The sequence below is a fragment of the Sarcophilus harrisii genome, chromosome 6 (assembly GCF_902635505.1).
Source record: "Sarcophilus harrisii chromosome 6, mSarHar1.11, whole genome shotgun sequence".
Classification (NCBI taxonomy): domain Eukaryota; kingdom Metazoa; phylum Chordata; class Mammalia; order Dasyuromorphia; family Dasyuridae; genus Sarcophilus; species Sarcophilus harrisii.
In genome coordinates this window covers 116,990,210-117,015,097 of record NC_045431.1, presented here as the reverse complement: position 1 = coordinate 117,015,097, position 24,888 = coordinate 116,990,210, and the positions used below count along the sequence as shown (strand labels likewise).

General features: G+C 35.2%; 1 protein-coding gene across 11 annotated transcripts in view; it reads right to left on the bottom strand.

Moving 5' to 3' along the window:
• STOX2 (storkhead box 2) overlaps window positions 1–24,888 on the bottom strand; it is a 149,006-nt gene that overhangs the window by 40,629 nt on the left and 83,489 nt on the right. For all 11 annotated transcript variants that reach the window (XR_004230361.1, XR_004230360.1, XM_003773034.4 and 8 more), the window contains one exon: window positions 7,243–7,395. Coding sequence is in view for 9 of the 11 variants with exons in the window: in XM_003773034.4 (XP_003773082.1) it covers window positions 7,243–7,395 (153 nt within the window). In the remaining 2 variants the exon portion in view is untranslated. The remainder of the gene's footprint in view (window positions 1–7,242; window positions 7,396–24,888) is intronic.

Here is a 24,888-nt window from a genome sequence, read left to right as displayed (position 1 = left end):
GGGGATAAACTAGAATCATTCCCAATAAGATCAGAGGTAAAACAAGAGTGTCTACTATCACCATCACTATTCAGTATTGTATTATAAATGTTAGCTTTAGCAATAAGAGAAGAAAAAGAAGTGGAAAGAATTACAATAGGCAATGACAAAACAAAATTATCATTTTATGAAGATGATATGATGATGTACTTAGAGAATCCTAGAAAATCAATTAAAAAGGGGCAGCTAGGTGGTACAGTAGATAGAGCAGCCGCCCTGAAGTCAGGAGGACCCGAGTTCAAATCTGTGCTCAGAAACTTAACACTCCCTAGCTGTGTGACTCTGGGCAAGTCACTTAACCCCAATTGCCTCAGCAAAAAAAAAAAAAAAAAAAAAAAAAAAAAAAAAAAAAAAAAAAAAAAAAAGAGAAGATCAACTAAAAAATACTAGAAACATTAACTTTAGTAAAATTGCAAGATATAAAATAAACTCACATAAATCATTGGCATTTCTATATGTCCCCAACAAAGTCCAGCAAGCAAGAGATAGAAAGAGAATTCCCATTTAAAACAACTATAGATAAAATAAAATATTTGGGAGTCTACTTGCCAAGACAAATCCAGGAACTATATGAACACACAAATAAAGTTTGATCTAAACAACTGGAAGAATATCAAGTACTCATGGGTAAGCCTAGCTAATATAATAAAATGACAATTCTACTAATCTTCTTAGTCAATATAATACCAGTCAAATGCCAAGAAATTACCTTATAGAGTTAGAAAAATTAATCTTGAAAAACAAAAGGTAAAGAATTTCAAGGGAATTAATGGAAAAAAAAAATGTACCAGATCTAAAACTATATTATAAAGTAGTGGTCATCTAAACCATTTGGTACTGGTTAAGAAATAGAATAGTAGATCAATGGAATAGTTTAGATTCACAAGACACAATATTCAATGACTATAGTAATCTAGTATTTGATAAACCAAAGATTACAGCTTCTGGGATAAAAACTCTCTATTTGATAAAAATTACTGGGAAAACTAGAAAATAGTATGGCAGAAACAAGACACTGATCAACACCTAACATCCTATAATAAGATAAGCTCAAAATGAGTTCATCTTTTGGACATAAAGGGTGATACTATAAAGAAATTAGGAGAAGAAAGGATAGTCTACTTCTCAGATCTGTGGAGAAGGAAGGAATTTATAGTCAAAGAAAAACTAGAGAACATTATGAAATGCAAAATAGATAATTTTGATTATATTAAATGAAAAAGATTTTATACAAACATAACTTAATGCAGCCAAGATTAGAAAGGAAGCAGAAAATTGGAGGAAGGGGAATTTATATCCAGTGTTTCTGATTAAGGTCTCATTTCTAAAATATATTAAAAAATTGACTCAAATTTACAACAACATAAGCCACTCTCCAATCAATAAACAGTCCAAAGGTTATGAACAGCCAATTTTCAGACAAAGAAATTAAAGCCATTTCAAGTCATATGAAAAAATGCTCTAAATCATTATTGATTAGAGAAATGTAAATTAAGACAACTGAGGTACCACTCAAATTGGCTGACGGAAAAAAAGCTAATGATAAATGTTGGAGGGAATGTGGGAAAACTGGGAAATTATTCTAGAGAGCAATTTGGAAAGATGCCCAAAGGGCTATCAAATTGATCCAGCAGTGCCTGTACTGGGTCTGTATCCCAAAGAGATCATAAAAAGGGAAAAGGGACCACATGTGCAAGAATGTTTGTAGCAGCCCTTTTTGTAGTGTCAAGGAACTAGAAACTGAGTGGATGCCCATCAGTTGGAGAATGGCTGAATAAGTTATGATATATGAATGTAATGGAATATTATTGTTCTATAAGAAATGATCAACAGGATGATTTCAGAAAGGCTTGAAGAGTCTTATATGAACTGATGCTAAGTAAAGTGTAAAACAGCAAAACAATCAGATTATATGGTGATCAACTCTGATGGACTTGGGTATTTTCAACAATAAAGTGATTCAGGCCAATTCCAAAAGACTTGTGATGAAGAAAGCCATCTGCATCCAAAAGGAGGACTATGGGGCCTGAATATGGATCAATCACAACATAGCATTTTCACTTTTTGTTGTTGTTGTTTGTATTTTTCTTTCTCGTTTTTCTTCCCTTTGATCTGATGTTTCTTGTGCAGCATGATAAATGTGGAAATATGTTTAGAAGAACTGCACATGTATAAACTATATATATAAAACTATATATATATATAAACTATAAAATTGCATATTATAATCTATATAAATATATTTATATCTATATAATTGAATATATTAATATAGATAATCTATATTACTTGCTGTCTAGAGGAGGGAGAAGAGCAGGGAAAGGGAGAAAAATTTGGAACACAAGGTTTTTCAAAGGTGAATGTTGAAAATTATTTTTTCATGTATTTTAAAAATAAAAAGTGTGATTATTTCTTTATAGGCATGGATCAAAAGATGAAAAGCTGCCACACTCCAGACATACAAAGATAAAAATTATATATAATCTGGTTTATCAATAAGTGGACAAGAAAGAGAATTAGGATATTAGACCTTTTGTCCTTGTCCATGCCTCAGGGTATAAAAAGGGGCATAATTTCCCTGTCTTCTCTTAACCCTCTTTCTCAGTTTACATATATATGTAGTCCTGGAGGATTGGATCTTGTATAGGAGGTAGTAAAATGTGATAAAGGAAGGGAGTTCAATAACAGTGGACTGTTTTTGACAGTGGTGAAGTTGGGGTTTTTGGAGAAAAAGAGAGATTGTCTTTATCTTGAAAACAACAGACCATAAAGTTAGGGTCTGAAAGAGAGCAAGCAGAGAAAATATTGCTAACTTAATAGGCTCAAAGTGAGAGAGCTAAGAGTGATCTTTGTACTTCTTTCTAGGGTATGTAGACCAATTAAAAATAGGGAAGAGAGAATGAAGGGCACACAGCATATACAAGAATCAGTGTTATGTATTTTGCTGGAGTATGCTTTGTGTTCTCCTTCCTCCTTCCCCTTATTCATTCCCTCTCTTTTTTCCCTCTCTTCCCCTACCCCCTTTTCAAATCCTCTTGATGGGCATTAGGGTGGTGAAGGAAGCTGAGGAATCCCATCAGAAAGAGTAAATCAGGGCAGCTAGATGGTGCAGTGAACAGTCCCTGGAGTCAGGAAGACCTGAATTCAAATATGGACTCAGATAGTTAACACTGCCTAGTTTATAATGACCCTGGCCAAGTCATTAACCCAAATGCCTCCCCCCCCCAAAAAAAAGAGTGAATCAAATAGAATGATCCATAAACTGAAGGTGGCAGAGGTTTGTTTTTTTTCCAATACTTTTATTCTTAATTTTTTTTCTGATATTCCCATCGCAAAATAACAATTATAGTAACAGCAATAATGATAAGAGAAAGGAAAAAAGTTTCTTTGAGGAAGAAAAGGGAAGCACAATTAGATGTTTTAATGCAATACAATCTCTTCTAAGTAGGAGCTGGAAATACCTTAAATATTTTTTATGCTGACTCCTCTGAAAGCAGGACTGTGCCTTACTTATCTCTTCCCACAGAAAAACAGCATGGTACAATTTATTGTGATGTGTTTTGAATCAACATGTGTTCTATTTCAACCTACAAAATAGTCAAATTCAGTGATCCCAATTCTTAATACTGAGATATTCCAGAGCTAGCATAGAGAGTTGGGCCCTGTGGATAAAAATGCTCAGCCACTCACTAGTTGAGGGCTTACATAGTCTATCAACCACTTAGAATAGTTATTCCCTTCTTTCACCTATCTCTGCCTTGACTCTTCATTTGTACAATTAAGAGTGATAATGTCATCTACCTCATAAATGAATCCTGTAAGGAAAAAATAGGAAACTGTATATGAAGTACTTGGCAAGCCATAAAGCATTATCAAAATGGCAGCTCCTATTGTTATATTTGATAAGTTCAAATGTGCTCAACAACACAGTAATTATTTCAAACAAAATAATAGTTCATTTTAACTGTAAAACAAATCTTGTTTAGATAAATGAATAAAGCATTTATTAAGCATAGACTTTGTGCAAAGAGCATTGTGCTAAGGATCGAGGATACAAGTGAAACAATTTCATTCAGTACACATTCTGTCCAAAAATCGAACTCCTCTTTTCCTCCTAAATGTCTCCCTTTTTAAAAATCTCCTTGTGGTCACCTAATTTGCAGCCTGAGATGCATCTTTTGAGTCTCCCCTCATTATCTATGAAATCTATATATCCTCTATACCTACACCTCCCTTTTATACATCCTAATTGATATGCCTTTGCTTCTAATCATACCCCATTCCAATTCATCCACCATCCACCAAACAATTTCTAAAATAACTTTCTAAAGCACAGATCTGGTCCAAGTTACTGCTCAAAAATTTTCAGTGGTTCCCTAATCTCCTTAATTTGGCACTCAAAAATCTTTATATATCATATTCTGGTACTCCTCTCTACAATCGCTGACTTATGTTTGATAGTACTCCTCTCCCCCACACCTTTCTCTCTTATCGACAATGCCAATCAGTCTCCTAAAATTTTGAGCCTGCTTCTAGACTCATCTCCTATGTGAATCCTTTCTTAATGTTTCTAGTTGTGTTTTTTTAATAACTAAAGCAATCTAGTGTTTGACAAACCCAAAGACCCCAGCTTTTGGGATAAGAATTCACTATGTGACAAAAACTGCTGGGAAAATTGGAAACTAGTATGGCAGAAACTAAGCATTGATCCATACTTAATACCATATATATCAAGAGAGGTGAAAATGGGTTCACGATCTAGGCAGAAAGAATGATATTATAAATAAATTATAAAATGAAATTATAAATAAATTAGAAGAACATAGGACAGACCTGTGGAGGACGAAGTTTGTGACCAAAGAACTAGAGATCATTATTGACCACAAAAGAGATAATTTTGGTTATATTAAGTTAAAAATGTTTTGTACAAACAAAATTCATACAAACAAGATTAGAAGGGAAGCAATAAATTGGGAAAACATTTTTACATTCAAAGGTCCTGATAAAGGCCTCATTTCCAAAATATATAGAGAATTGATTCAAATTTATAAGAAATCAAGCCATTCTTCCAATTGATAAAATGGTCAAAGAAAATGAACAATTTTCAGACCAAGAAACTGAAACTATTTCTAGTCATATGGAAAGGTGCTCCAAATCACTATTGATCAGAGAACTGTAAATTAAGACAACTCTGAGATACCACTACACCTCTCAGATTGGCTAAGATGACGAATGTTGGAGGGGATATATGGGAAGACTGGGACACTGATTTCTTAATTCCTTCAGTGCTGAATCTTGACTCTATCCAAGAAGACCATAAGCTCCTGAATGCCAAGGGTATTTGTCCTTTGCTCATTATATTCCCAGGTCTTAATACAATGTCGTTCATAGAATAGGAACCTAAAGGCTTACTGAATTAAATTTTGTGGGAGAGAAAGTAGTCAGAAGAATTCTGAAAATAAATCATTGCTAGAAAATTGAAAATCACTTCTCTTTTCCTTAATGTCCATGAATGAAAAAGTAAGCAGTCAACAAATATCTATTATTTCACAGGAAGGTGGGACAATGGATGGAACTCTGGATCTTGTGAGAAAGACCAGAGTTCAGAAGTCACTTAACTTCAGTTTCCTCAGTTGTAAAATGAGTATCATAATAGCACCTATTCCGCTCCCCCAGAATGGTTGTGAAAATCAAATGAGATAATGTTGGTAAAGCATTTCATGTCTTGCACATAGTAGACATTTAATGTTTTTTTTTTCCTTCCTTTCTGACACTAAGGATACAAAGTTGAAAATCTTAACAGATTTTCTTTCAATGAGTTTACATTCTAATGAAGGGATGATCTGAATGAGGTATTCACAAGATAAATATAATACAAGGTAAGCTAGGTAGCAACGTGATAGAATACTGACCCTCTAGGGCCAGTCACTTACCTTGATTGCCTTCAAAAAAAAAAAAAGATAAATGTAATAGAGATAAAAGATAAATATAATACAGATATTCGGTTAATTTTAGGGGAAAGGGCACAAGCAGGAAACATCCTACAGAGGAAGGGGACATTAGAGCTAAATCTTGAAGGAAACCAGGAATTCTAAGAGGGGTAAAGAGGAAGGACACTTCAGGTATGGAGGGACATTAACTGCAAAGGAAAGAGAAGAAATTTTGTGCAAGACCAGTATGACTAGAGGAATGTACTACATACATGTCTGGAATAGAAAAAAAAAATTTAAATGTGAAGAACTTGGAATATTAAGTAAAGGTTACGTGAGGGCTTATTTTCTGGTTAGATATGCATTTTGGGAAAAGCACTTGGTAGGTGTACAGAAGATAAACTAGAGAGACTTGAGGCCTGGAAAGAAACTGGGAGCCCAAGTAAGAAATGATATCACATAGCTGCTGCTGTTAGGCACCCAAAAGGAATGTATATAAGATATATAGGGATGAAAGGATCTGGCAATCTCTGTGTGATGAGGAAGAGAAGAGTTTTTGAAGCTTGACCCCTGAAATGATAAACCCACGTGGAGTAGAAAATAATAAAGAAATTCCTTAAGTGACTTAGAATCTGAGAAACCCAATTTCTTCAACATAAACATATATAAACATAATAGTATCTATAATTGGTTTGGCAAATAACCTCTTTACACCTAAGTAAACAGAGCCTGACATGTCACTTAAGAAACTCATGCACAAAAACCACAAGTGAAGTTGAAAAAGGACTAATTGCTGGAGTTTAAAACATTTTTTTCAAATCTTAAATAATTAAACCTCACATTCTCAGAGATCAACTTAAGTGATAAAAGATAAATTGCTAGGCATATATATTTATTTTAGACATATCTTAGACAATTTCAAAGCCTTAGACACTAAAAGATATTAATTTATTTCCTGGTCAGAACTCTTAAATTATTTTATTCAAGAATTTTAAACAAAAAATTAGTATAGTTCATTGGTTTGTAAAAATGAAATAGAATATTTGCTATTTTTATTGTAATATTTGCATGGACTATAATTTAATTCCTTTGTTTAAGACCAATTTAAAACAGTAGCTATTTGGTTGAAGAAGGTACATTGTTATTTTTAAAGTAATATAGCTCCCTTAATTCCACAGTCACTTCAGATAAAAGTTTATTGCTGGTCTGGGTAAACTCAGAAAAAAAATGACTTTTAGAAGTTCTAGGCAAACCATTAGACAAGGGCTCTTACCTGGAAAACAAGTAGTCAGGTGTTCCATCAATGCTTCTGGTGTGACAGGTTTTCTTGCAGAGTTCATTGCTGAGATGGCCAAGCAAAGGATTTCTCCAAGTGGAATAAATTGAGATTGGCTGATGGGAGACATGCTGATTGGAGAGACATCACCTGTGGAAAAGGAGAGCATATGTTAAGTACTTCATTAAAGAAATCCAATTATATTCTAATTCTCTCCTTCCCCCCAACCCTTTTTCCTATCTCCATCTTTCTGATCCTCTCTTATACACACACACACACACACACACACACACACACACACACACTTTCAAGCTGATTACAACCCAACAGAAGGGAAAGAACCAATAACCAAGTTTATTATACAGCAGTACATTCCATTTAGATTAAAAAAGAAAAAGATGTGAAAACATAGTTAAGGCTTCTCTTGCCTCACTAAATAAAGAGTTTATCACATAGTAGATGGCCTAACTTACAGATTCTCAACTTTTTTGAGGGAGGTAAGGGGGTTCACTGATCTGTTAGAAATCTGGTGAGGCCTATAGATACACTTCTCCAAATAATATTTTTAAAGCATAAAATTAAAATACATAGGATGACAAAGGAAATCAAATTATAGTCAAAAACAGTTATCAAAATATTTTTTAAAAAACATTCACCCACACTATTAGAGACTCCTAGATCTTAAGCCAGTTCATGATACCATTTAACAATATAATTTGAGCCATTAACACATAAATATAGAATAATTCATGCTATAGTGCAGATATGAAATGAAGAGGAAATTAGTCTTGGTAAATACAAGGATACTTTGTTGTTGCCCTAAAATACATTTTACTTTTGTCTAAAAGAATTTATCCCTCATTCCCAACTTTCCTATTCCAGGCCTTCCATTGCTATCTTTGCATCTTCTCTTATATTCATTCTACCTAACCAAGAAATTGTTAAAACTTAGTATTACAACATGAAGAAAAAAAATAACATCTTTGCTAAAGAAATAGGAGAAAAGATATATAACAAGAGAAATCTTCCCAAAAGTACAACATTTCTAATGTTAAGAACAAATTATATTAATATGGAATGCAAAGAATGAAACTCTTAAGATGGGCAGCATATGTGTATATGATTAATATTAAAAATGACAGATAACAGTCAATCTAACTTAGCTTTGTTACATTTAGTTCATTTCCCAACAAAACTGTTCTAATTAACTAAGCATTCTATTTTTTAAAAATCTGTTTATTCCAAAGCAATAAACTGAAGACTATAAATATTGGTACAATGCCACAACACACAAGTATTTATAGAAATTACTACATTGAGGATTAATTATGATCTATGATTAATAAGAAAAGAAAACTTGCCAGTTAATCTAAAGCATGAATACATCTGTCAATATTGCACTCAGTAGATGGAATGAATAATCATTTGAATAAGTTAACATATTTTCTTTCACAGAGTTAAAAAGAGACCTTCCAGATCATTAGAGCATCATAATAATCAACTACAACAACAAAAACTGAGGCCAATTTGAAACTAAGCCCTCAAAGACATTAAGTTGTGCAGACCTTTAACCTAGTAATATGCTCATAAAAGAGACCAAGAAAAGATAAAAATGACCCAAAGATACTAAAAAAAAATTATATTCTCTTCTTTTGTAGTGCAAAGACATGGAAAGAAAGGGTGGTAGAGAATGGCTGAACAAGTTATGATATAAGAATGTGATAGAAAACTATGGAAGTGTAGGAAATTATGTAGGGAATAATGAAGGAAATGCAGAGAAATCTATGAAGACTTGTATGAATTGATGCAGAAGCAAGGTAAGCAGAATCAGAACTAACTAATCTGGTGATTAGGATCTCTGAATAGACCTACACTGTTCATCATCATAGGTTCATACTTTTTTCATTGTGACTTTGTGACTTGCCAGAAGCCAGGCTCTGATTGGGATTGGGGGTGAGGGTGGGGAGAAGGGAGAATCTTTTAGGAGCTAGTCACCCTCATACCAAAAGTAAGGGCAGTGAAAAGTCTATCTCCTCTTTTACTTCTATTTTTTTCTGATTTTTATCAATATCCTTGGTAATATATGTTCACCAAATTCAACCATTTCTTATGAAATATTATTGGGTTTTATTTGAATTATTCTAATAATATTACTTTCTATCATTATTCACTACAAACATACAGTATTTTCAGGTGCACCACAAACAGCTTTTGGGATCCGTAGTTGGAGGACTAAATTATTCACAGTACTGTTTCTATTTCTTAAATGGATTACACATTCATGAAGACTAAAAAAGACCACATTTGTAAAATATGTCAATGGCCCAGTTGCAATACAAAGAGCTTCCATCCTCTTTTCCTCTCTCTTCTTCCTAGAAACCTATTGGTAGAGTTACTAATTTGCCAGAGTTTTATCTTAAATACCCTTGGGCTTGGGGGAAAAATCACAAGCAGCCTGTGGTTACAGTTAAATGAACAACTTTGATAGAGAACATCAGAAAATATCTTGTGTTTACAACTTAATTTAATATATTAACACCAATTATATGTATAAATACTTCTTGGCTCTTGAAACAGAAAGTTTACTATAATATTTTTGAGAGATTTGTTCCAAAATTCAAGGATTCCTTTCCTAGAACATTTACTTGAAGACTACAATACCCATACATAAGGGACATAGCATATGGCTCTCATTAACTCAGACTGCTGCTAGTTGCTAGCAGCTTCCCTTTGAAACCAAATTACTATACTTGACTTTCAGATGTATGTATTTGAAATTAAAAAGCTGGAATCCAAAAAGCAACTTCCTCCCTAAAGTTACTGTATGTTTTGTTTAAATGCTGCAGTAGTGTAGGGTTTTTACTTCATTGTTTCTCATAGTGGAAGAGAATTTGGCACAAAGGGATATTCTTAAAAGGAAACAGCAAACATTAAAAAAAACAACTTTTTAACAAAAAAAATACCCTAATGCTCTCTTTAAATACTTCATAGCCCCGTTAAGAAAGCTCAATTCCCACAGCTATTAATTGAAAGAACACTCCTGTTAAGACAGGGAAAAAAAAATAAACCCCAAATAGTTATACTGAAGTTGGCCTTGCTAACATCAGCTCTGGCGCTCCTTACAACTCATAATGAGGTTTAGGGAAAGTGCAAAAATCACATGGTAGGTGGAGCAAGAGACCCATATACAAGTGAATTCAAACCAAACTCAAATCTTTCCATTTAGAGTTTTTTCTAATTGTCCACTCATCCCACAAGACAGATAATGCCCAGCAAAAACAAAACAGAAAGCAAAAAAATAAAGCACCAAGCTAGCTGTCCAATTCAGCAGATCCTGACTCACACTGCTTTATTAAAGAATCCATCACCATCCCTACACATTGTACACACATTCTCCACTATGCAAATCAGTCAACATTTGCTGTTTTAGGGTTTGGTCAGGGACTAAATGATTGATGGGAAAAAGCAGGGTGAAGATAGGGCCAAGTGAGGAAGAAAGGCAGAATGCAGAATGCTATGCATCAACACTTGCTAGGAATCTGCCTCCCTCTCCATCTCCTTTGATAGATTATGCCCATTAGGTGCCTCATTGTCTCCTCTTCATTCAGAAATTCTGAAGCTATGTTAAGATATGCATCAGTGGGGAAAGAAGGCCTAATTTAACTCCCAGTATCATTGCTGTAATTACTATAGGAATATTAGTTCACATTTCTACAATGCTCCTAATCCACTAAGCTGTCTTTCCTAGCTGGGAGAGGGGAGACACGAGTTGGATCAACTGGAAACTTTAGTGATTCAAGACCTCATAATGATCCTACAATTTAATTCAATTTGTGCCTGAGCGGCAAGTCTTTGTTCATGGCATTAAGCGGATTGTGATATGGCCAAAGGAATATCAGATCTGCAGCCCAAAGACCTAGTTTTCTACGCCCAACTCAGCCACTTAACAGTAGGGTGACCCAAAGGCAGGCCCTTAACCTTGATTCATTACAGTTTCCTCACTTTAAAATGGTGATATATTGCTTAGGCTAATTCATAGGGTAAAGATGAGATGTGCATGAGATAATGTATCTGTATAACTTTTTAACTGTCAAGTTTTAGATAACAATTACCAGTTGGTAATAGCGCACTGTCACATTTGCAGAGCATTTTTATCCGACTGGATTCTCAAAAAAACCTTTTGACTGCATTACTTTGGGATTTCTCCGACTTCTCCACTCTGTCTTGCAGCAGCTCATCATTGGGGGAAATCTTATCATCCTACAGAATTCAATCAGCCTTGGTACAACACTCATCACTGTCCTCCAACTCTTGATTGGAAGACAGAGCCATGAACTCCAAAATCTCCATTTAAGGAGAGGTCTCAGCAGAGACAGTTCTGCAATTTCCACCTGCTTCACTACTTTGGGAATCCCCTGACTTCACTATTCGTTGCCCAGAAAGGCATGGGTGGATTGTGATTTGTATTACTAGAGGGAATATTCATAGCTATGCTTCAGATGGAGTGTTCCATTATATTGAATGTAACACATTTTTATAAGTGAGGCAAAATATTATGTACACATGGCATTCGTCAAGTGGGTGTCAAACTACTCCAAAGACAATCACAGAGTTCATCACTGATAACCTAAACTTATTTAACCAAGGTTTCTGCCCTAGATTCAATATTGCTATTGTTTTAAATCAATATACTCTTTAATAAGGTAGAGAAGTGGAGCATTTAGGAACATGAGGAACATTGAGAAATAGCATAGATATCATATGGGAGGACTGTGTACATGTTGAAAGTTTTTTGGGTTTTTTTTGGGGGGGAAGCTAGCATTTATACCATGCTTTAATGCTTGCCATGTGCTTTACAATCAGTATTTTTTTCTTTTATTATTTAATATTTTATTTCCTCAATTACATGTAAAAACAATTTTAACAATTCTTTTTTTTAATTTTGAATTCCAAATTCTCTCCCCCTTCTCCTCTCTCCTCATTGAAAGAGCAAGCAATTAATGAATAAAATTTTGTAAGCATCTACTGTAGGTCAGGAACTATGCTAAATGCTGAAGCTACATGAAAAGGCAAGTCCTCACTCTCAAGGAGCTCACATTCTAATGGGAGAGAAAACTACTACATTCAAGCAAATTATATATAGGACACATAAAAAATATTAAGAAAGGGAAGGCATTATAAATAAAAGGGTTTGAAAAGACTTCCTAGCTTCTTAAAATGTGATTCATCACCCCATATGGGATCATCTAACTAAATAGAGGAGTTGGACAATTATGATTTATTGTCACAATGTTTGATTTATATTTCTATTTTACATATCTATCAGTCTCATATAAAAATTCTTTGGGTGAAAAGAAATACAAAGGATAGTGGGCTTAGTAGTACCAGCCCTAAAACTACATTATAACGCAGCAAACATCAAAATCATTTGGTACTAACTAAGAAATAAAGTGGTGGATCAGTGCAATAGATTAGATACACATGACATAATCAAGGCCTATAGTAATTTAGTATTTGATAAACTCCCAAACTCCAGTTTCAGGGATAAAAAGTTACTATTTGACTTTTGACATTTGTCTGAGGCTGGATTTAAACTCATTTTTCCTGGCTTGAAGCTTAATATATTAAGAAAAAAAAAACTAACTAAGATCTTGGCAACTGATCCCATCACTTCCTGGCAAACAGAAGGAGAAGAAATGGAAGCGTGTCATATTTTATTTTCTTGGACTCAAAGATCAATGCAGATGGCAACTATAGGCATGAAATTAAAAAATAACAAAACACTTATTCATTCCAAGGTAAGCATTGGCAAATCTGGACAGCATACTTGCAGAGACATCACCTTGCTGACAAAGGCCATAGTGAGAGCTATGTTTTTTCCAATCACAGTATATGGTTGAGAGAGAGAAGCCTATAAGGAAAACTAAGCAGTGTAGAATCTACACTTTCAAAATGTGGTGCTGGAGAATATTTTTGAGAGTTCCCTTGGACAGCAAGTAGATCAAATCAGTCAATAGTTAAGGAAATTAACTAAAACTATTTTAAAGATAAACTAAGGCTTAAAAAAAAGGTAGAAAATTTCAGTTACTTGCCCAATTTGGACTCAAAGAGCTTCCCAGTGGAGCCCAATTTGAGAAGCTTACTTTCTAAATTATGCATAAAGAAAAAAAGTCTCTCACCAAGAGTTTACTGCTACTCTTGTAGCTGATTCTCTTTTTTGTAGCTTTTTATTTATAAAACATATGCATGGATAATTTTTCAACACTGACCTTTGTAAAACCTTCTGTTCCAACTTTTCCTCCTTCCCTCCACCCCCACCCTTAGATGGCAAGTAGTCCAATACATGTTAAATGTGCTAAAGTATATGTTAAATCCAATATATGTATACATATTTGTACAATTATCTTGCTATACAAGAAAAATCGGATCTAGAAAGAAAGAAAAAAATCTGAGAAGGAAAACAAGAATGTAAGTAAACAACAAAGAGTAGAAATGCTATACTGTAGATGGCTCTCTTCATTACTGAACAATTGGAACTGGTTTAAATCATCTCATTGTTAAAGAAAGTTCACATCCATCAAAGTTGATCATCATATAATCTTGTGGTTACCATGTACAATGATCTCCTGGTTCTGCTTATTTCACTTTGTATCAATTCATGTAAGTCACTCCAGGCCTTTCTGAAATCATCCTGGTGATAGTTTCTGACAGAAGAATAATATTCCATAACATTCATATACCACAATTTATTCACAGCCATTCTCCAATTGATGGGCCTCCATTCAATTTTCAGTTTTTAGCCACTCTTGTAGTTGTATCTCAAAGTAGTTTCAGTCAGTTTTCAGGGTTGCAAATGATTCAGAATGAAAGCAAGGAAAAGCCAAAAATAGTCTCATTCTATATGAAGGTGACAGTAGAGATCAATTCGTCATTTATTAACCATTATTCTTTTGAAAGGGAAGGAGAGAGGGAGGGGAAAGGAAGCACCAGCTTTTAAAGATAGATAAATCTATCTTTAAAAGTATCAATCAACCAGTCAACAGACAGCCCAACTGTTGACTGGTTCAATAGATAACTTTTAAAAGACCTTGACTATCAATTATAGATACTGATTAATATCCTTTTTTACTATAAGATGCCATACCTTCTTACTGTTTCTGCTGTTTCCAAAGTTTGGCAATTGTTTTTACTTTACAACATTATATGTTGTAAGGCAGAGATGGGTGGGCTCAACGTGACATGAATCAGATTAAAATGTAATTTGGAAACAAATAATTAAAAACAAAATACAGATAACATTAATATGTGGTTTTTCTAAGTCAATATGCAGCCTACAAGGATCCTTGTGTAGGCTTATTGTCATTCAAGTCCTTTTTAGTGGTGTCCAATTCTTCATGATCCCACTTGGAATTTTCTTGGCAAAGATAATGGAGTGGCTTGCCAAGTTCTTCTCCAGCTCATTTTATAGATGAGGAAACTGAGGCAAACAGGGTTAAGTGACCTGCCCTGGGTCATGTCTGAACTCAGGAAGAGTTCTCGACTCCCAAATCCAGTGTTCTATCCATGGCACCACCTAGCTGCCCTCTGTGTAGGTTTAGTGGTCCCATTTCTATCTGGCTTTCATGTCAGGTTATAAGACTAAGTGCTAAGGCACTGAGGAAGATACAAAAAAATAGACATAGCGCCAACATTTGAAAAGCTAAAGCATTTTATTGATGGTCAAAGGCCCATAGAAATGCTCATGATTCTCTGGATAATATGCTGCAACATGAGTTCTGTTATAGAATTATATATTATAGAATAGAGTCTTAACATAGGATGGAAAGGAAGAGATAGTGTTTTACTAATATTTATAACTCATGACAAAAACTGTCCTTTAAGACAGTTAAATATTTTTCACTTTAAATTAAATTGGTGTAGTTGTAGTTTGCTATGCATTTTCCTCATATATTTTTATTTTTTTATTACATGCTTCACAATTACATGTAAAAAGACTTTAAAATATATATTTTTTTAACTCTCCCTTTTTCCCCTTTCCCCTTTTCTTCAGAAGACAAGCATTTTAATCTAGAATTTCATGTGGTCACACAAAACATATTTCCATGTTATCCAGATTTTTGCTGGTTTGTTTTAATGTTATTTACATGATGAGATATATTTGAGAAAAAGAAAATATCTCCATTCAGTGAAAGTAGAACATGTTTTAAGAAAGTTGGGAGGAGGTTTTTAAAGTTTTTTTAAACTCTTCAATTCCTGATTTGAATTTTACATGAACATAAAAAAATGTCTCCAGAACTATCTAAATAAACATATGAAATGTTACAACAAAGGTTTATCAAAATTGATTTTAGCTAGAAATGATTTCAGAGGCCACCTTCTTTAAACCTCTATTTTACAAATGAGTAAACTGAGGAATACAAGGCAATAAGTTTTCAAGGTGGGATTCGAATGCAGGTCTTTAGGACTTTAGGGCCAGAATGGTATTTTCTATTACACTTCCTCCAAAAAAGGAGAATCAACACCTTTAGAACCATAGAATTCTATCCTGCCATTGTGATGGGACATGTGGTTTTGAGCATTAAACATTTACCTTCTCATAATTAAAAGCATTTAACTGAAAACTCCCCTGATGCAAAAAAAGAGATGCCTATTATTATGAATTCTAAAGCAGAGCTGTGCTACAACTATGGTTATTTCATCAATATTTTTAAGGGGGGTATTAACAAGTTTCAGGGTCTGGGAGTATCTCTTAAGGAGAAAAATCAGTCTTCCTTGTCTTTTGGTTCCTTAGAGTTCTGCTACCAAGAAATTAAAAGCATGTGACCTGTTGGGAGCTATTAATTAATTCTTTGGAAAACATCCAAATGATATTTCTGAAGTGCCCTACAGCAGCCAATGTAGATGATTTAATCCATAGTACTTTTGGATTATTTCCTCTTTTGCAAGTCTTGCAGCTGGCTGACTTCAGCTCTAATGTGACACTCAAGAATGAATCATGCTGTGGAGGTCACATCTGCTAGGAAGCCTGCATGAAACAAGACAATTGCCTAGGGCCGGGGAGGAGGGATGGAAGAGCAAGTCCACTTTTTAATATACTATGCACCCATTCGAAGTGTTTTAAATATCATATAAGTGTGTGTGTATACACATATATACACACACACTCTCACATATCCCATATATCATTCCCTTCCCCACCCAAAAGAGAGAGAGAGAGAGAGAGAGAGAGAGAGAGAGAGAGAGAGAGAGAGAAAGAGAGAGAGAGAGACACAGACAGAGACAGAGAGAGAGAGAGAGACAGACACAGATAGAGACAGAGAGAGAAATAGAAAGGCAGAAACAGAGAGCCAGAAAGCAAACATAAAGAGAACTACTTGACCCTCTGCCCTAGCTCCATCCCCCAGGTAGCTTTGATGCTAAAACTTAGTTCATGCTAAGGTATTACACACAAGGAGGAAATAAATAAAATAAAAAAAGAAAGAGGAAGCTTTTATATCATCCTGGTTGAAATTAGCCATTCTGTTTGGCTACTGAGGGCACTTTGGAACAAAAGGCTATCCTGATACTTTGTTCAATCAGCCAACATTTATTAAGTGCCTAGTATGAGACAAGTATCTGCATATACAAAAACAAGACAGTTCCAGACCTCAAAGACCTCACAATCTAACACGGGGGACTAGGGGTGAGGGGGAGAGGGGGGAACAGGACAATATTGTAAACATATATTCAAATCAAGGTATATACAGGATAACAGAGGGAAAACACAGGAACTAAGAGTACAGTTAGGGAGGGATTTCAGTAGTTAGTTTTTTTTTTGGTTTGTTTGTTTTTTTAAAGTTCCAGAACTCTCAATTCTTACAATTAAGGAATGAAATACTAGCACAAGTCCAAAAGCAGAAGGGGAAAAAATGTGTATATTTATGTATGTATGTATGCATGCATGCATATATACATATATTATACATAATACTTATATTTTTATATATTTACATTACAAGTTTATGTAAGTGTTTATTCACACACATATATTTGTAATAAACCAAGAAACAATCCTAAAAATGCTTTGTAAAAGAACTTTGCAGATAATTTTTTTGAAAACAGAAACCAAAACAACTGCCTCTGTCACATCTCTACTCTTTCTAGCTATTTGCAGGAAAAACAGGCATAATGTTTTTTTTGTGCCCACTCTGGTATATCAAAGACACTCATAACAAGCCACCTTCCCACTGCAATGCCTCAAGATTCTGCAGTATCGCTCCTCTTCTGCCTGGTTCTCTGCAAAGTGAAGTCATAGGAACCCATCAGCCAACCTGACTTCTCACTACCCTGCCCAGAATCCTTTGTGAACCAGAATGAGTCATCGCTCTGAGAAAAGCGACAGGACAAAGTCTCTGGATGTCTGAGTGTTTTTCTTTGTCTTGCCACCGGAGGATGCCTGCATCGGGGAGGATACCCTGCTGCTATTGGAAGTGGGAGGGGTACAAACAGGCTGGCTGGTCAAGTGGGAAAAACTGCTATGCATTAAAATCAAGATAAAATTTTTAACCTTCCAACAATAAACACATGCACGTCTCACGTCCCCCCCTCCCCAATGAAGTTGTCATGTACTTACCAGTCTTAATTACACTTCATACACATCTTCCCTTTTCCCTCTCTGCTCTATTGTGATGAAAGATGCACCTATCTCTTATTTATCAACAGGCCGTTCCATTGTGCACCAGATCAAAGTTTAGCTGCAATGAGTGATTTGTCATAAATTCCAACAGCTGTAACAAGTCCTTGCAAGCTTGAGCCTCATCATCCCCATCACACACCAATTTCAGGCTTGGAGTACAGGGAACCAGTATCCAGCTGCTGAAAGAGGAGAGCCAGCAAAGCTCCGGTGTCTGACAAAGGCATTGCCATTTAGAGTGAGGTCACTATGTCAGGAACTCGTTTTAATGTGTGTGTGGGTTTTCTCCTAAGTTTATGACAGTCCTCAAATACATGAGAAAGTGGGCTTCCTCTTTATCTGTATTATAGAGAGATTACATTTTTATTCTGCATCAAAAATCAATGGAGCAAAAAAAAAATCAATTATGCATTTGTGGAATGATTTCCTCCACACTCTATAGAAAGGAACAAACATTTACTAAGCACCAGGAATACAAATAAAACTATTAGAGGTAAGAGAAACATTAACCCATCAAAAAAGGCTAGAAGTGGGAGTATTCTTTCCAAAATAGAAAAGGGAGTAAGAAGTATTCATATTGGAGGAGGGAAAATGAAGCAAGTTCAGCCTGAATCCATCCCTAAAATGGAGGCCCCAAAATCAATCAGAGGAGACAGCTTGCATAGTGGAGGGATATCTTGAGGCATTGAAGGCATTTACAGGATGAGCATCTGAGTCACAGTGGAAAATTCCTATAGGAATTAGCATCCCATAATATGAAAAGGCCCCATACTATATTACATAGCTGGTTTGTCTATGGGCACTATAAAGCTTAAGTAACCTAAAAGATAAGAGTGCTTATAAACTATAGCTTGCTTTAGAAGAACTTATCAAAACAGAAGAACCTTATTCATCAATATTTTGGCTATAAGGCCACTATAAATATAATGGGCGTAGCATTTTTAAAGGAATGGGAGAAAGGTGGGAGAGAGAAATTATCAGGAATATCAATAATCACAATAAAGCAAAATGGATACAAAGGAAAAAATAACAAATGACAGAAATAAGTGATGGTGATGAGACTCAACCCTTCCCATCAGCCTTTCCTTGCTCTTCTTCTCCATCAAAAACACAACCACCAAAAATAAACCAGAACTATCCAGTATATAGCAAATTCTTGTACAGCTTTTTGAACAAAATAGAACAGTCTCTACGTCTATAGTAGTTAAACTATTAAAAAAAAAGACTAGAATGGAATCACAGAAGCAAAGAATCTTTAGAATGAGAAGGAACCTCCCACCCAACCAGGAATCCCTCTAAATCCCTCCTGGCCAAAGGACTAATATAGTTTCTTTTTGACCATTTCCAGAGACCACAATCCCTTCTCCCACAAAGCCATATGTTCCATCCACAGACAGTTCTAATGGTTTGAAAGTTCTTCCACACACTGAAACAGAATCTGGCCCTTGTAACTTGGACCCACAGATAATTCTGAGAGCAACCCTCCCAAAAAGTTTGTTTTTCCACAAGAGAACCCTTCAAAATATTTGAAGATGGGGTCATACATCCCCACACACACCTCATATGATCTTCAGACATCATCATCATATTAGTTTTTCTCTCTCCCTGCTTCTCTAAACATGGGAAAGTCATTTGTTGGTATATCTCTTTTAAAATGTAGCACTAGCAAATGAGGCAGTCTCCTAAGTGGTTCTGGATATCAGAGTTAGGATTAATGTAGCCTAAAATTATCTTTTTTGAAAGACATATTACACTATTGGCTCATACTAAATATAGGAAAAAAATTAAAACCCCTCAGGTCTTTTTTTCACATGAACCACACACTATTAAGACCAGGTAATCTGAGAAACAGAAAAAGAGATTTGGTAAGATGTATAGATAGATGGCATGACAAACAGATAGATAGAAATTATATACAGATGATATAAAGACAGATGGAATTGAGCCTAGAATCAGTTCAAATCAAGCCTCATATGCGTAAGTGACCCTGGACAAATTATTTAATCTTGTTTTCACATGGGCAGAAGAGACCCTCCCCAGGCCAAATCAAACACTATGTATATACACACATACCCACTATGCACACATATATGTATATATTTATGTCTTCTATCTACTTATCTCTTTCTCTCCACCCCTCTCTTTTTCTATTTTCCCAACCCCTTTCTTTCTCTATCTCTATCTAATATTACTATTGATAGCTAACATTTCTGTAGATCTTACTATGTGCCAGGCACTATGCTAAACCATTAACAATTATGCACCCCCAAACAAATCTGGGAGCAGATACTGTTTTTTAGGCACTACCATTTTATAAATGAGCAAATTGAAGCAAACAACAAAGGCAGAAGAGACCCCTCCCCTGGCCAAATCAAACACATTTTTTTTTGTTTTTTTAACTGATGAAGAAACTTAAGTCCAGGCAGATTAAGTGATTTACCTAATAAGGTCACATGAATAGTTCATATCAAACTGTGATTTGAACCCAGACTCTCTTACTCTTTAGACAACCCTTGGGGCAAGAGGTTCAGCAAAGTACTAGCTATTGAATTTTTTCTTCCAACATGTTTCTGTGCTTCTCTTAAGCAAAATAAATGAGCCTGCACCTGCGTGCTGACATTTCAGTAGCATACAAAGTCATCATATACGATGAAGAATGAATTGTTAGCTTTGGAGGGGAAGTGAGCTTAAGCTCACTTTTTTCTCTGCTTCATCTTGTCCCTTCCCCTTAGGGCCAAGGCTTCTCCTAAAATGGCAATTAGTTTATCTGATAAACTCAAAGTACTAATGGAAAAATGAGAGAAAGCTATATGGGCCCCTTGGGGCTTTCCCTCCAGTTCCTAGGCCACACAAGTTCACCATTAAGAGCCTTCAAGAAAAAAAAAAATAACCAATCATTAGGGAGGTTCTGTTCTTAATCAGAAGCCTGAACTTGGAGCACCTGGATAATTTTTTTTTTTTTGGCTGGGAGAAGTATATGAATTTTGATGGGATCTTTTTGTTATGCCACAGTTCTCTTTTATTGTCCTGACTCAGTTTCCCTAATTATCCTGACTCAGTCTCCCTAAATTGTTCTGCCTTGGTTTCTAATTGTTTTGCTCAGTCCTGCAAAACCACCCCTCCCCCTCTTAATCAGAATATTTGATAAGGATAAAAAATTTTATAATTTATAATATCAGAATGCCTCTCTCCATCCAACGCTATCAGAGTATCAGATACCTTCTTATCAAAGATGTCTCTTCCCATCTCCGGGGTGCCTCCCCCCATTATGTCATCTCCCATGGCTCACCCTACCCTGTCAGAGTTCCATTCCCGCTCTCAGCACCCCATGTCTGAGCCATGTGCATATATATCATTGAGAACTCAGATTGGTCTCCAAGAATCCAGCAAGCATAGTCTCATTCACCCTGGGATCAAACCATGGATCCATTTGGTCCCAGTAAATCTCTCCCTTTCAAATAAAATATTAAATACTCTTTAATCTTTATCTTGCCTCAGTTTCTCTGGCATTACGCTTTTATTTTTATTAATCTCTAACTAAAATTTGTCATTACCTCCTATTATAAATTCTTGGAATAATCATTATTCTAAGAAGGGCTCCTTGATAATGTTTTTTCTAACTTATTATAAAATCCTGAGAAAAGAAAACAGTAATGGAGATATAAAGACCAGTACAGATAAGGTGGGTAGATAATCTTCTCCAGCATCAAACTAAAAAAAATAGTTTACAAATTACATTTTAAGCCGTATTTTGAAAATGGTTCCCTCCTCTTATGTAGAGCTCACCAGTCTAGACTGCCAGTAATTTATCACTATTGATCCATCAATTTTACTTGATTATAGTTGTTTAATGAGTTATACACCTCCTAAACTATACTATTCAGTTCATGATTCTCCATTTTGTTTACTAAGATAGCACAGAATTATGCCTATCAATAGGCAAAACTAATTTAAAATAGACATACCAACAATAAGTAGTCTAAAACTAAGAATTCAAAGACAAAAAGTTTAGCAAAAAATCCAAATATAGGCTATCTTTGTCCTGGCTCTTTTATGTCCTTTTGGAAAGTTTACATACCATCTCTTTACAGATCTCTTTTTTAATACCACAGAATAAATTTATGAAAAATAAGGAAAAAAACATGAGGGCTAAGAGATGGAAAGTTGTAAGTGAAGGAAAATGGGTCATGATGATGTAATACCCACAAATATTTCTCATCTCCCATGTTTCCATCTTACACAAACCAACATTAAAAATAAACATCCCATAACTCAAGTTTATAGTTTCCAATAAAGTTAGTGAGCTCAATTACAACTTGGTGCCAATGGGGCCCAGGTCATAGGTTCAATCATCACATAGCCTGGTTGGCTTCTTTATGCTTCATGGCCCTTGACAGTAACTGAACCCCAGGCAGCAAGCAGTCTTATAAAGACAGACCACGTGGACTACCTAAGAGTATGAGGATGCATTAGCAAAATAACAACAAAATAAACCTTATGTTCTAATTGGGGAAAACCAAATACATGCTCCACTATCTATCTATCAATTAATTTATTTGTTCACACCCTAGAAATAAAGAAGGGTTAAGGGAGAAATAGAATGTAAAATGAATAGAGGAATGTATTAGGGTCTTAAAGTTACAATACTGATGGTAAAATAAAATAAAGCTTACAATCAATTAACAAATGATAATTATTGTTAACAATTTGTTAACAGATATCTTAATTGAGTATTTATGAGGTACTATCATTATGCTGGAAAAGATACCAAAAAGCATTCCATTATGTCTAACCACATTGCTTAGGAATCTTAAAACAAGGATGAAAGGGAAGGAAGGAAAGAAGAAAGGAAGAAAAAGAGGGAGGGAAGAAAGGAAGAAAAAGAGGGAGGGAGGAAAGGAAGGAAAAGAGGGAAGGAGGGAAGGAGGGGAAAAGGGAGGAAAGAAGAAAGGGAGGGAGAGAGGGAAGGAAGAAGAAAGGGAAGAAGAAAGGGAAGGGATGAAGTAAAGAGAAGAACAGAAAAAAAAGAAGCGAAGCGATAGAAGAATTTGGCTAGGTAGAGGGGAGTTGAGGGGGAGAGAAGATAATTCCACATAGAAGATGACAGATAAGTGAGCAAAAGAATTGACATGCATATGGCAGTGTGAGGAATAAAGTAAAGAGAGCAGCCTGGCTAGAAAGAATTAGTGCTAAAGAGTATTTAGATAAGAAGTATATAGTTGTCCATTCTCAAAGAGAACCAAAATGACATGAGTACATTAGAGTCAAGTTACAGTGTGTGTCCAGTTGTGACGGATCAGATCAATATGAACTCAGGAATGCTTTATCACAGATCTGACACAAATAGTCCATATGAACATTTGGGGTGGATTCTCGTAAGTCTGCACACTTTTCATTCTTTTGAACAACCATTGAATGGACTACCATCCCCCCCTCCCAGTTTTATATTCACTGTAATATTTTATTTTCATCAATAAGCTCCTTTTAAAAGGAAGGACCACTCCAGTGAAAAATCTTAAAGCTTCCTACTAGTTTTCCAGCACTCTCTCTAAAGTATTGAGCTGACTCTTAAGAGGTGAGGGATAGAAAAAATATGAGTAGTAACAATCTGTTCGTGCCTTGTACTATTGTATAGATTTGAGTTCACTAGGATTGTCTCATTGTACAGTTGGCATTTCTAAGGAATTGGAAGAAGGAAAAATGGGAGGGGAGAACGGGAGGTTTTTGTTTCTTCTGTTTCAAAAACCTGAGTGCCTAGAACAGAGCCTGGTATTTCATAGGTACTTAATAAATGCTTACTGGATTGGATAATAACACAGATTTTGGATAATAACACAGTCCCTTTAGAGTTCTAGCTCTCAAAGCTGATAAATAGGTACAAGTACTACTACTCACAGGATTTATCACAAATTCAACGTGTACTGAACAGTCTATGCAAATGGTAGTCCTGCTACTGTTGCAAACTATACATGAGCAACAGAGTCCAGAGTGTAATGTTAACTCCAGATGAGAAATCACAATACAATGAAAATGAATTCTCTGAACAGAAATCCCTGGACACCAAAACAATAGTTAACCATTCAGGCTTTCTTAGATGTAAGAACTGATGAAAAGGCCAGGCATGATAAAAATTTAAAACACTACCAAAATGGTTTCCAAAAGAGAAAGTCAAACCTTTCTAATCAAGAGGTTATTGGTCAAGTACATGCCTTATTTTTAAGAAAACAATTTCAATTATATTTGGATCAGACACACTGGAATATAGACAGGGGTTCCAAATACTTGAGCAACAAATATTCTTGGCATTCTCGTCTATTATGGAAATCACCAAATGACTGGGGAGCATGTATTTATTACACATTTATATATTGCTATATATGAAGGCAATTCAATTTTGTTCCTTAGGAACAATAACCAACACATTTCCATAGTACTTTATAAGCTGTCCAAAGCATTTTCAGAAAATCTAAGATGAGCCAGAAGGGGATGTCAAAGGTCATTTGATCCAACCCCCTCATTCATAGGTGAGGAAACAGGCAACCCATAAAGTTGAAATATCTTGCTCAAGGTCACACACCAGAAAAATTTGAATCCACATTTTCCTCATTCCAAAGACAGAGTTCTTTCCACTGAACCACCAGTCTTGGTGATTCACATAGAGCCTCCCAAAGGTCCCATGAAGTATATTCATTTTGCAAAGAAGGAAACTGTAATTCAATGGTTAGGTGCCTTGATAATACTTAATTAAGTAGTAGAGCCTAGATTCAAATCCATATCCCCCTGGATCTAAATTTAGTGCACTTTTCCCAATACAATGCTGGAACTGATAATCATACATATAGAGAATACATGATAATAAAACAATCATTCATGAATCCCCAGAGGATCTGTGATTTTGTCAGGATAGGGAACACTTGGTATGGGAAACTCCTTTCATCAAACCAGATCATAACTAGCCTCTGACTTTGTAA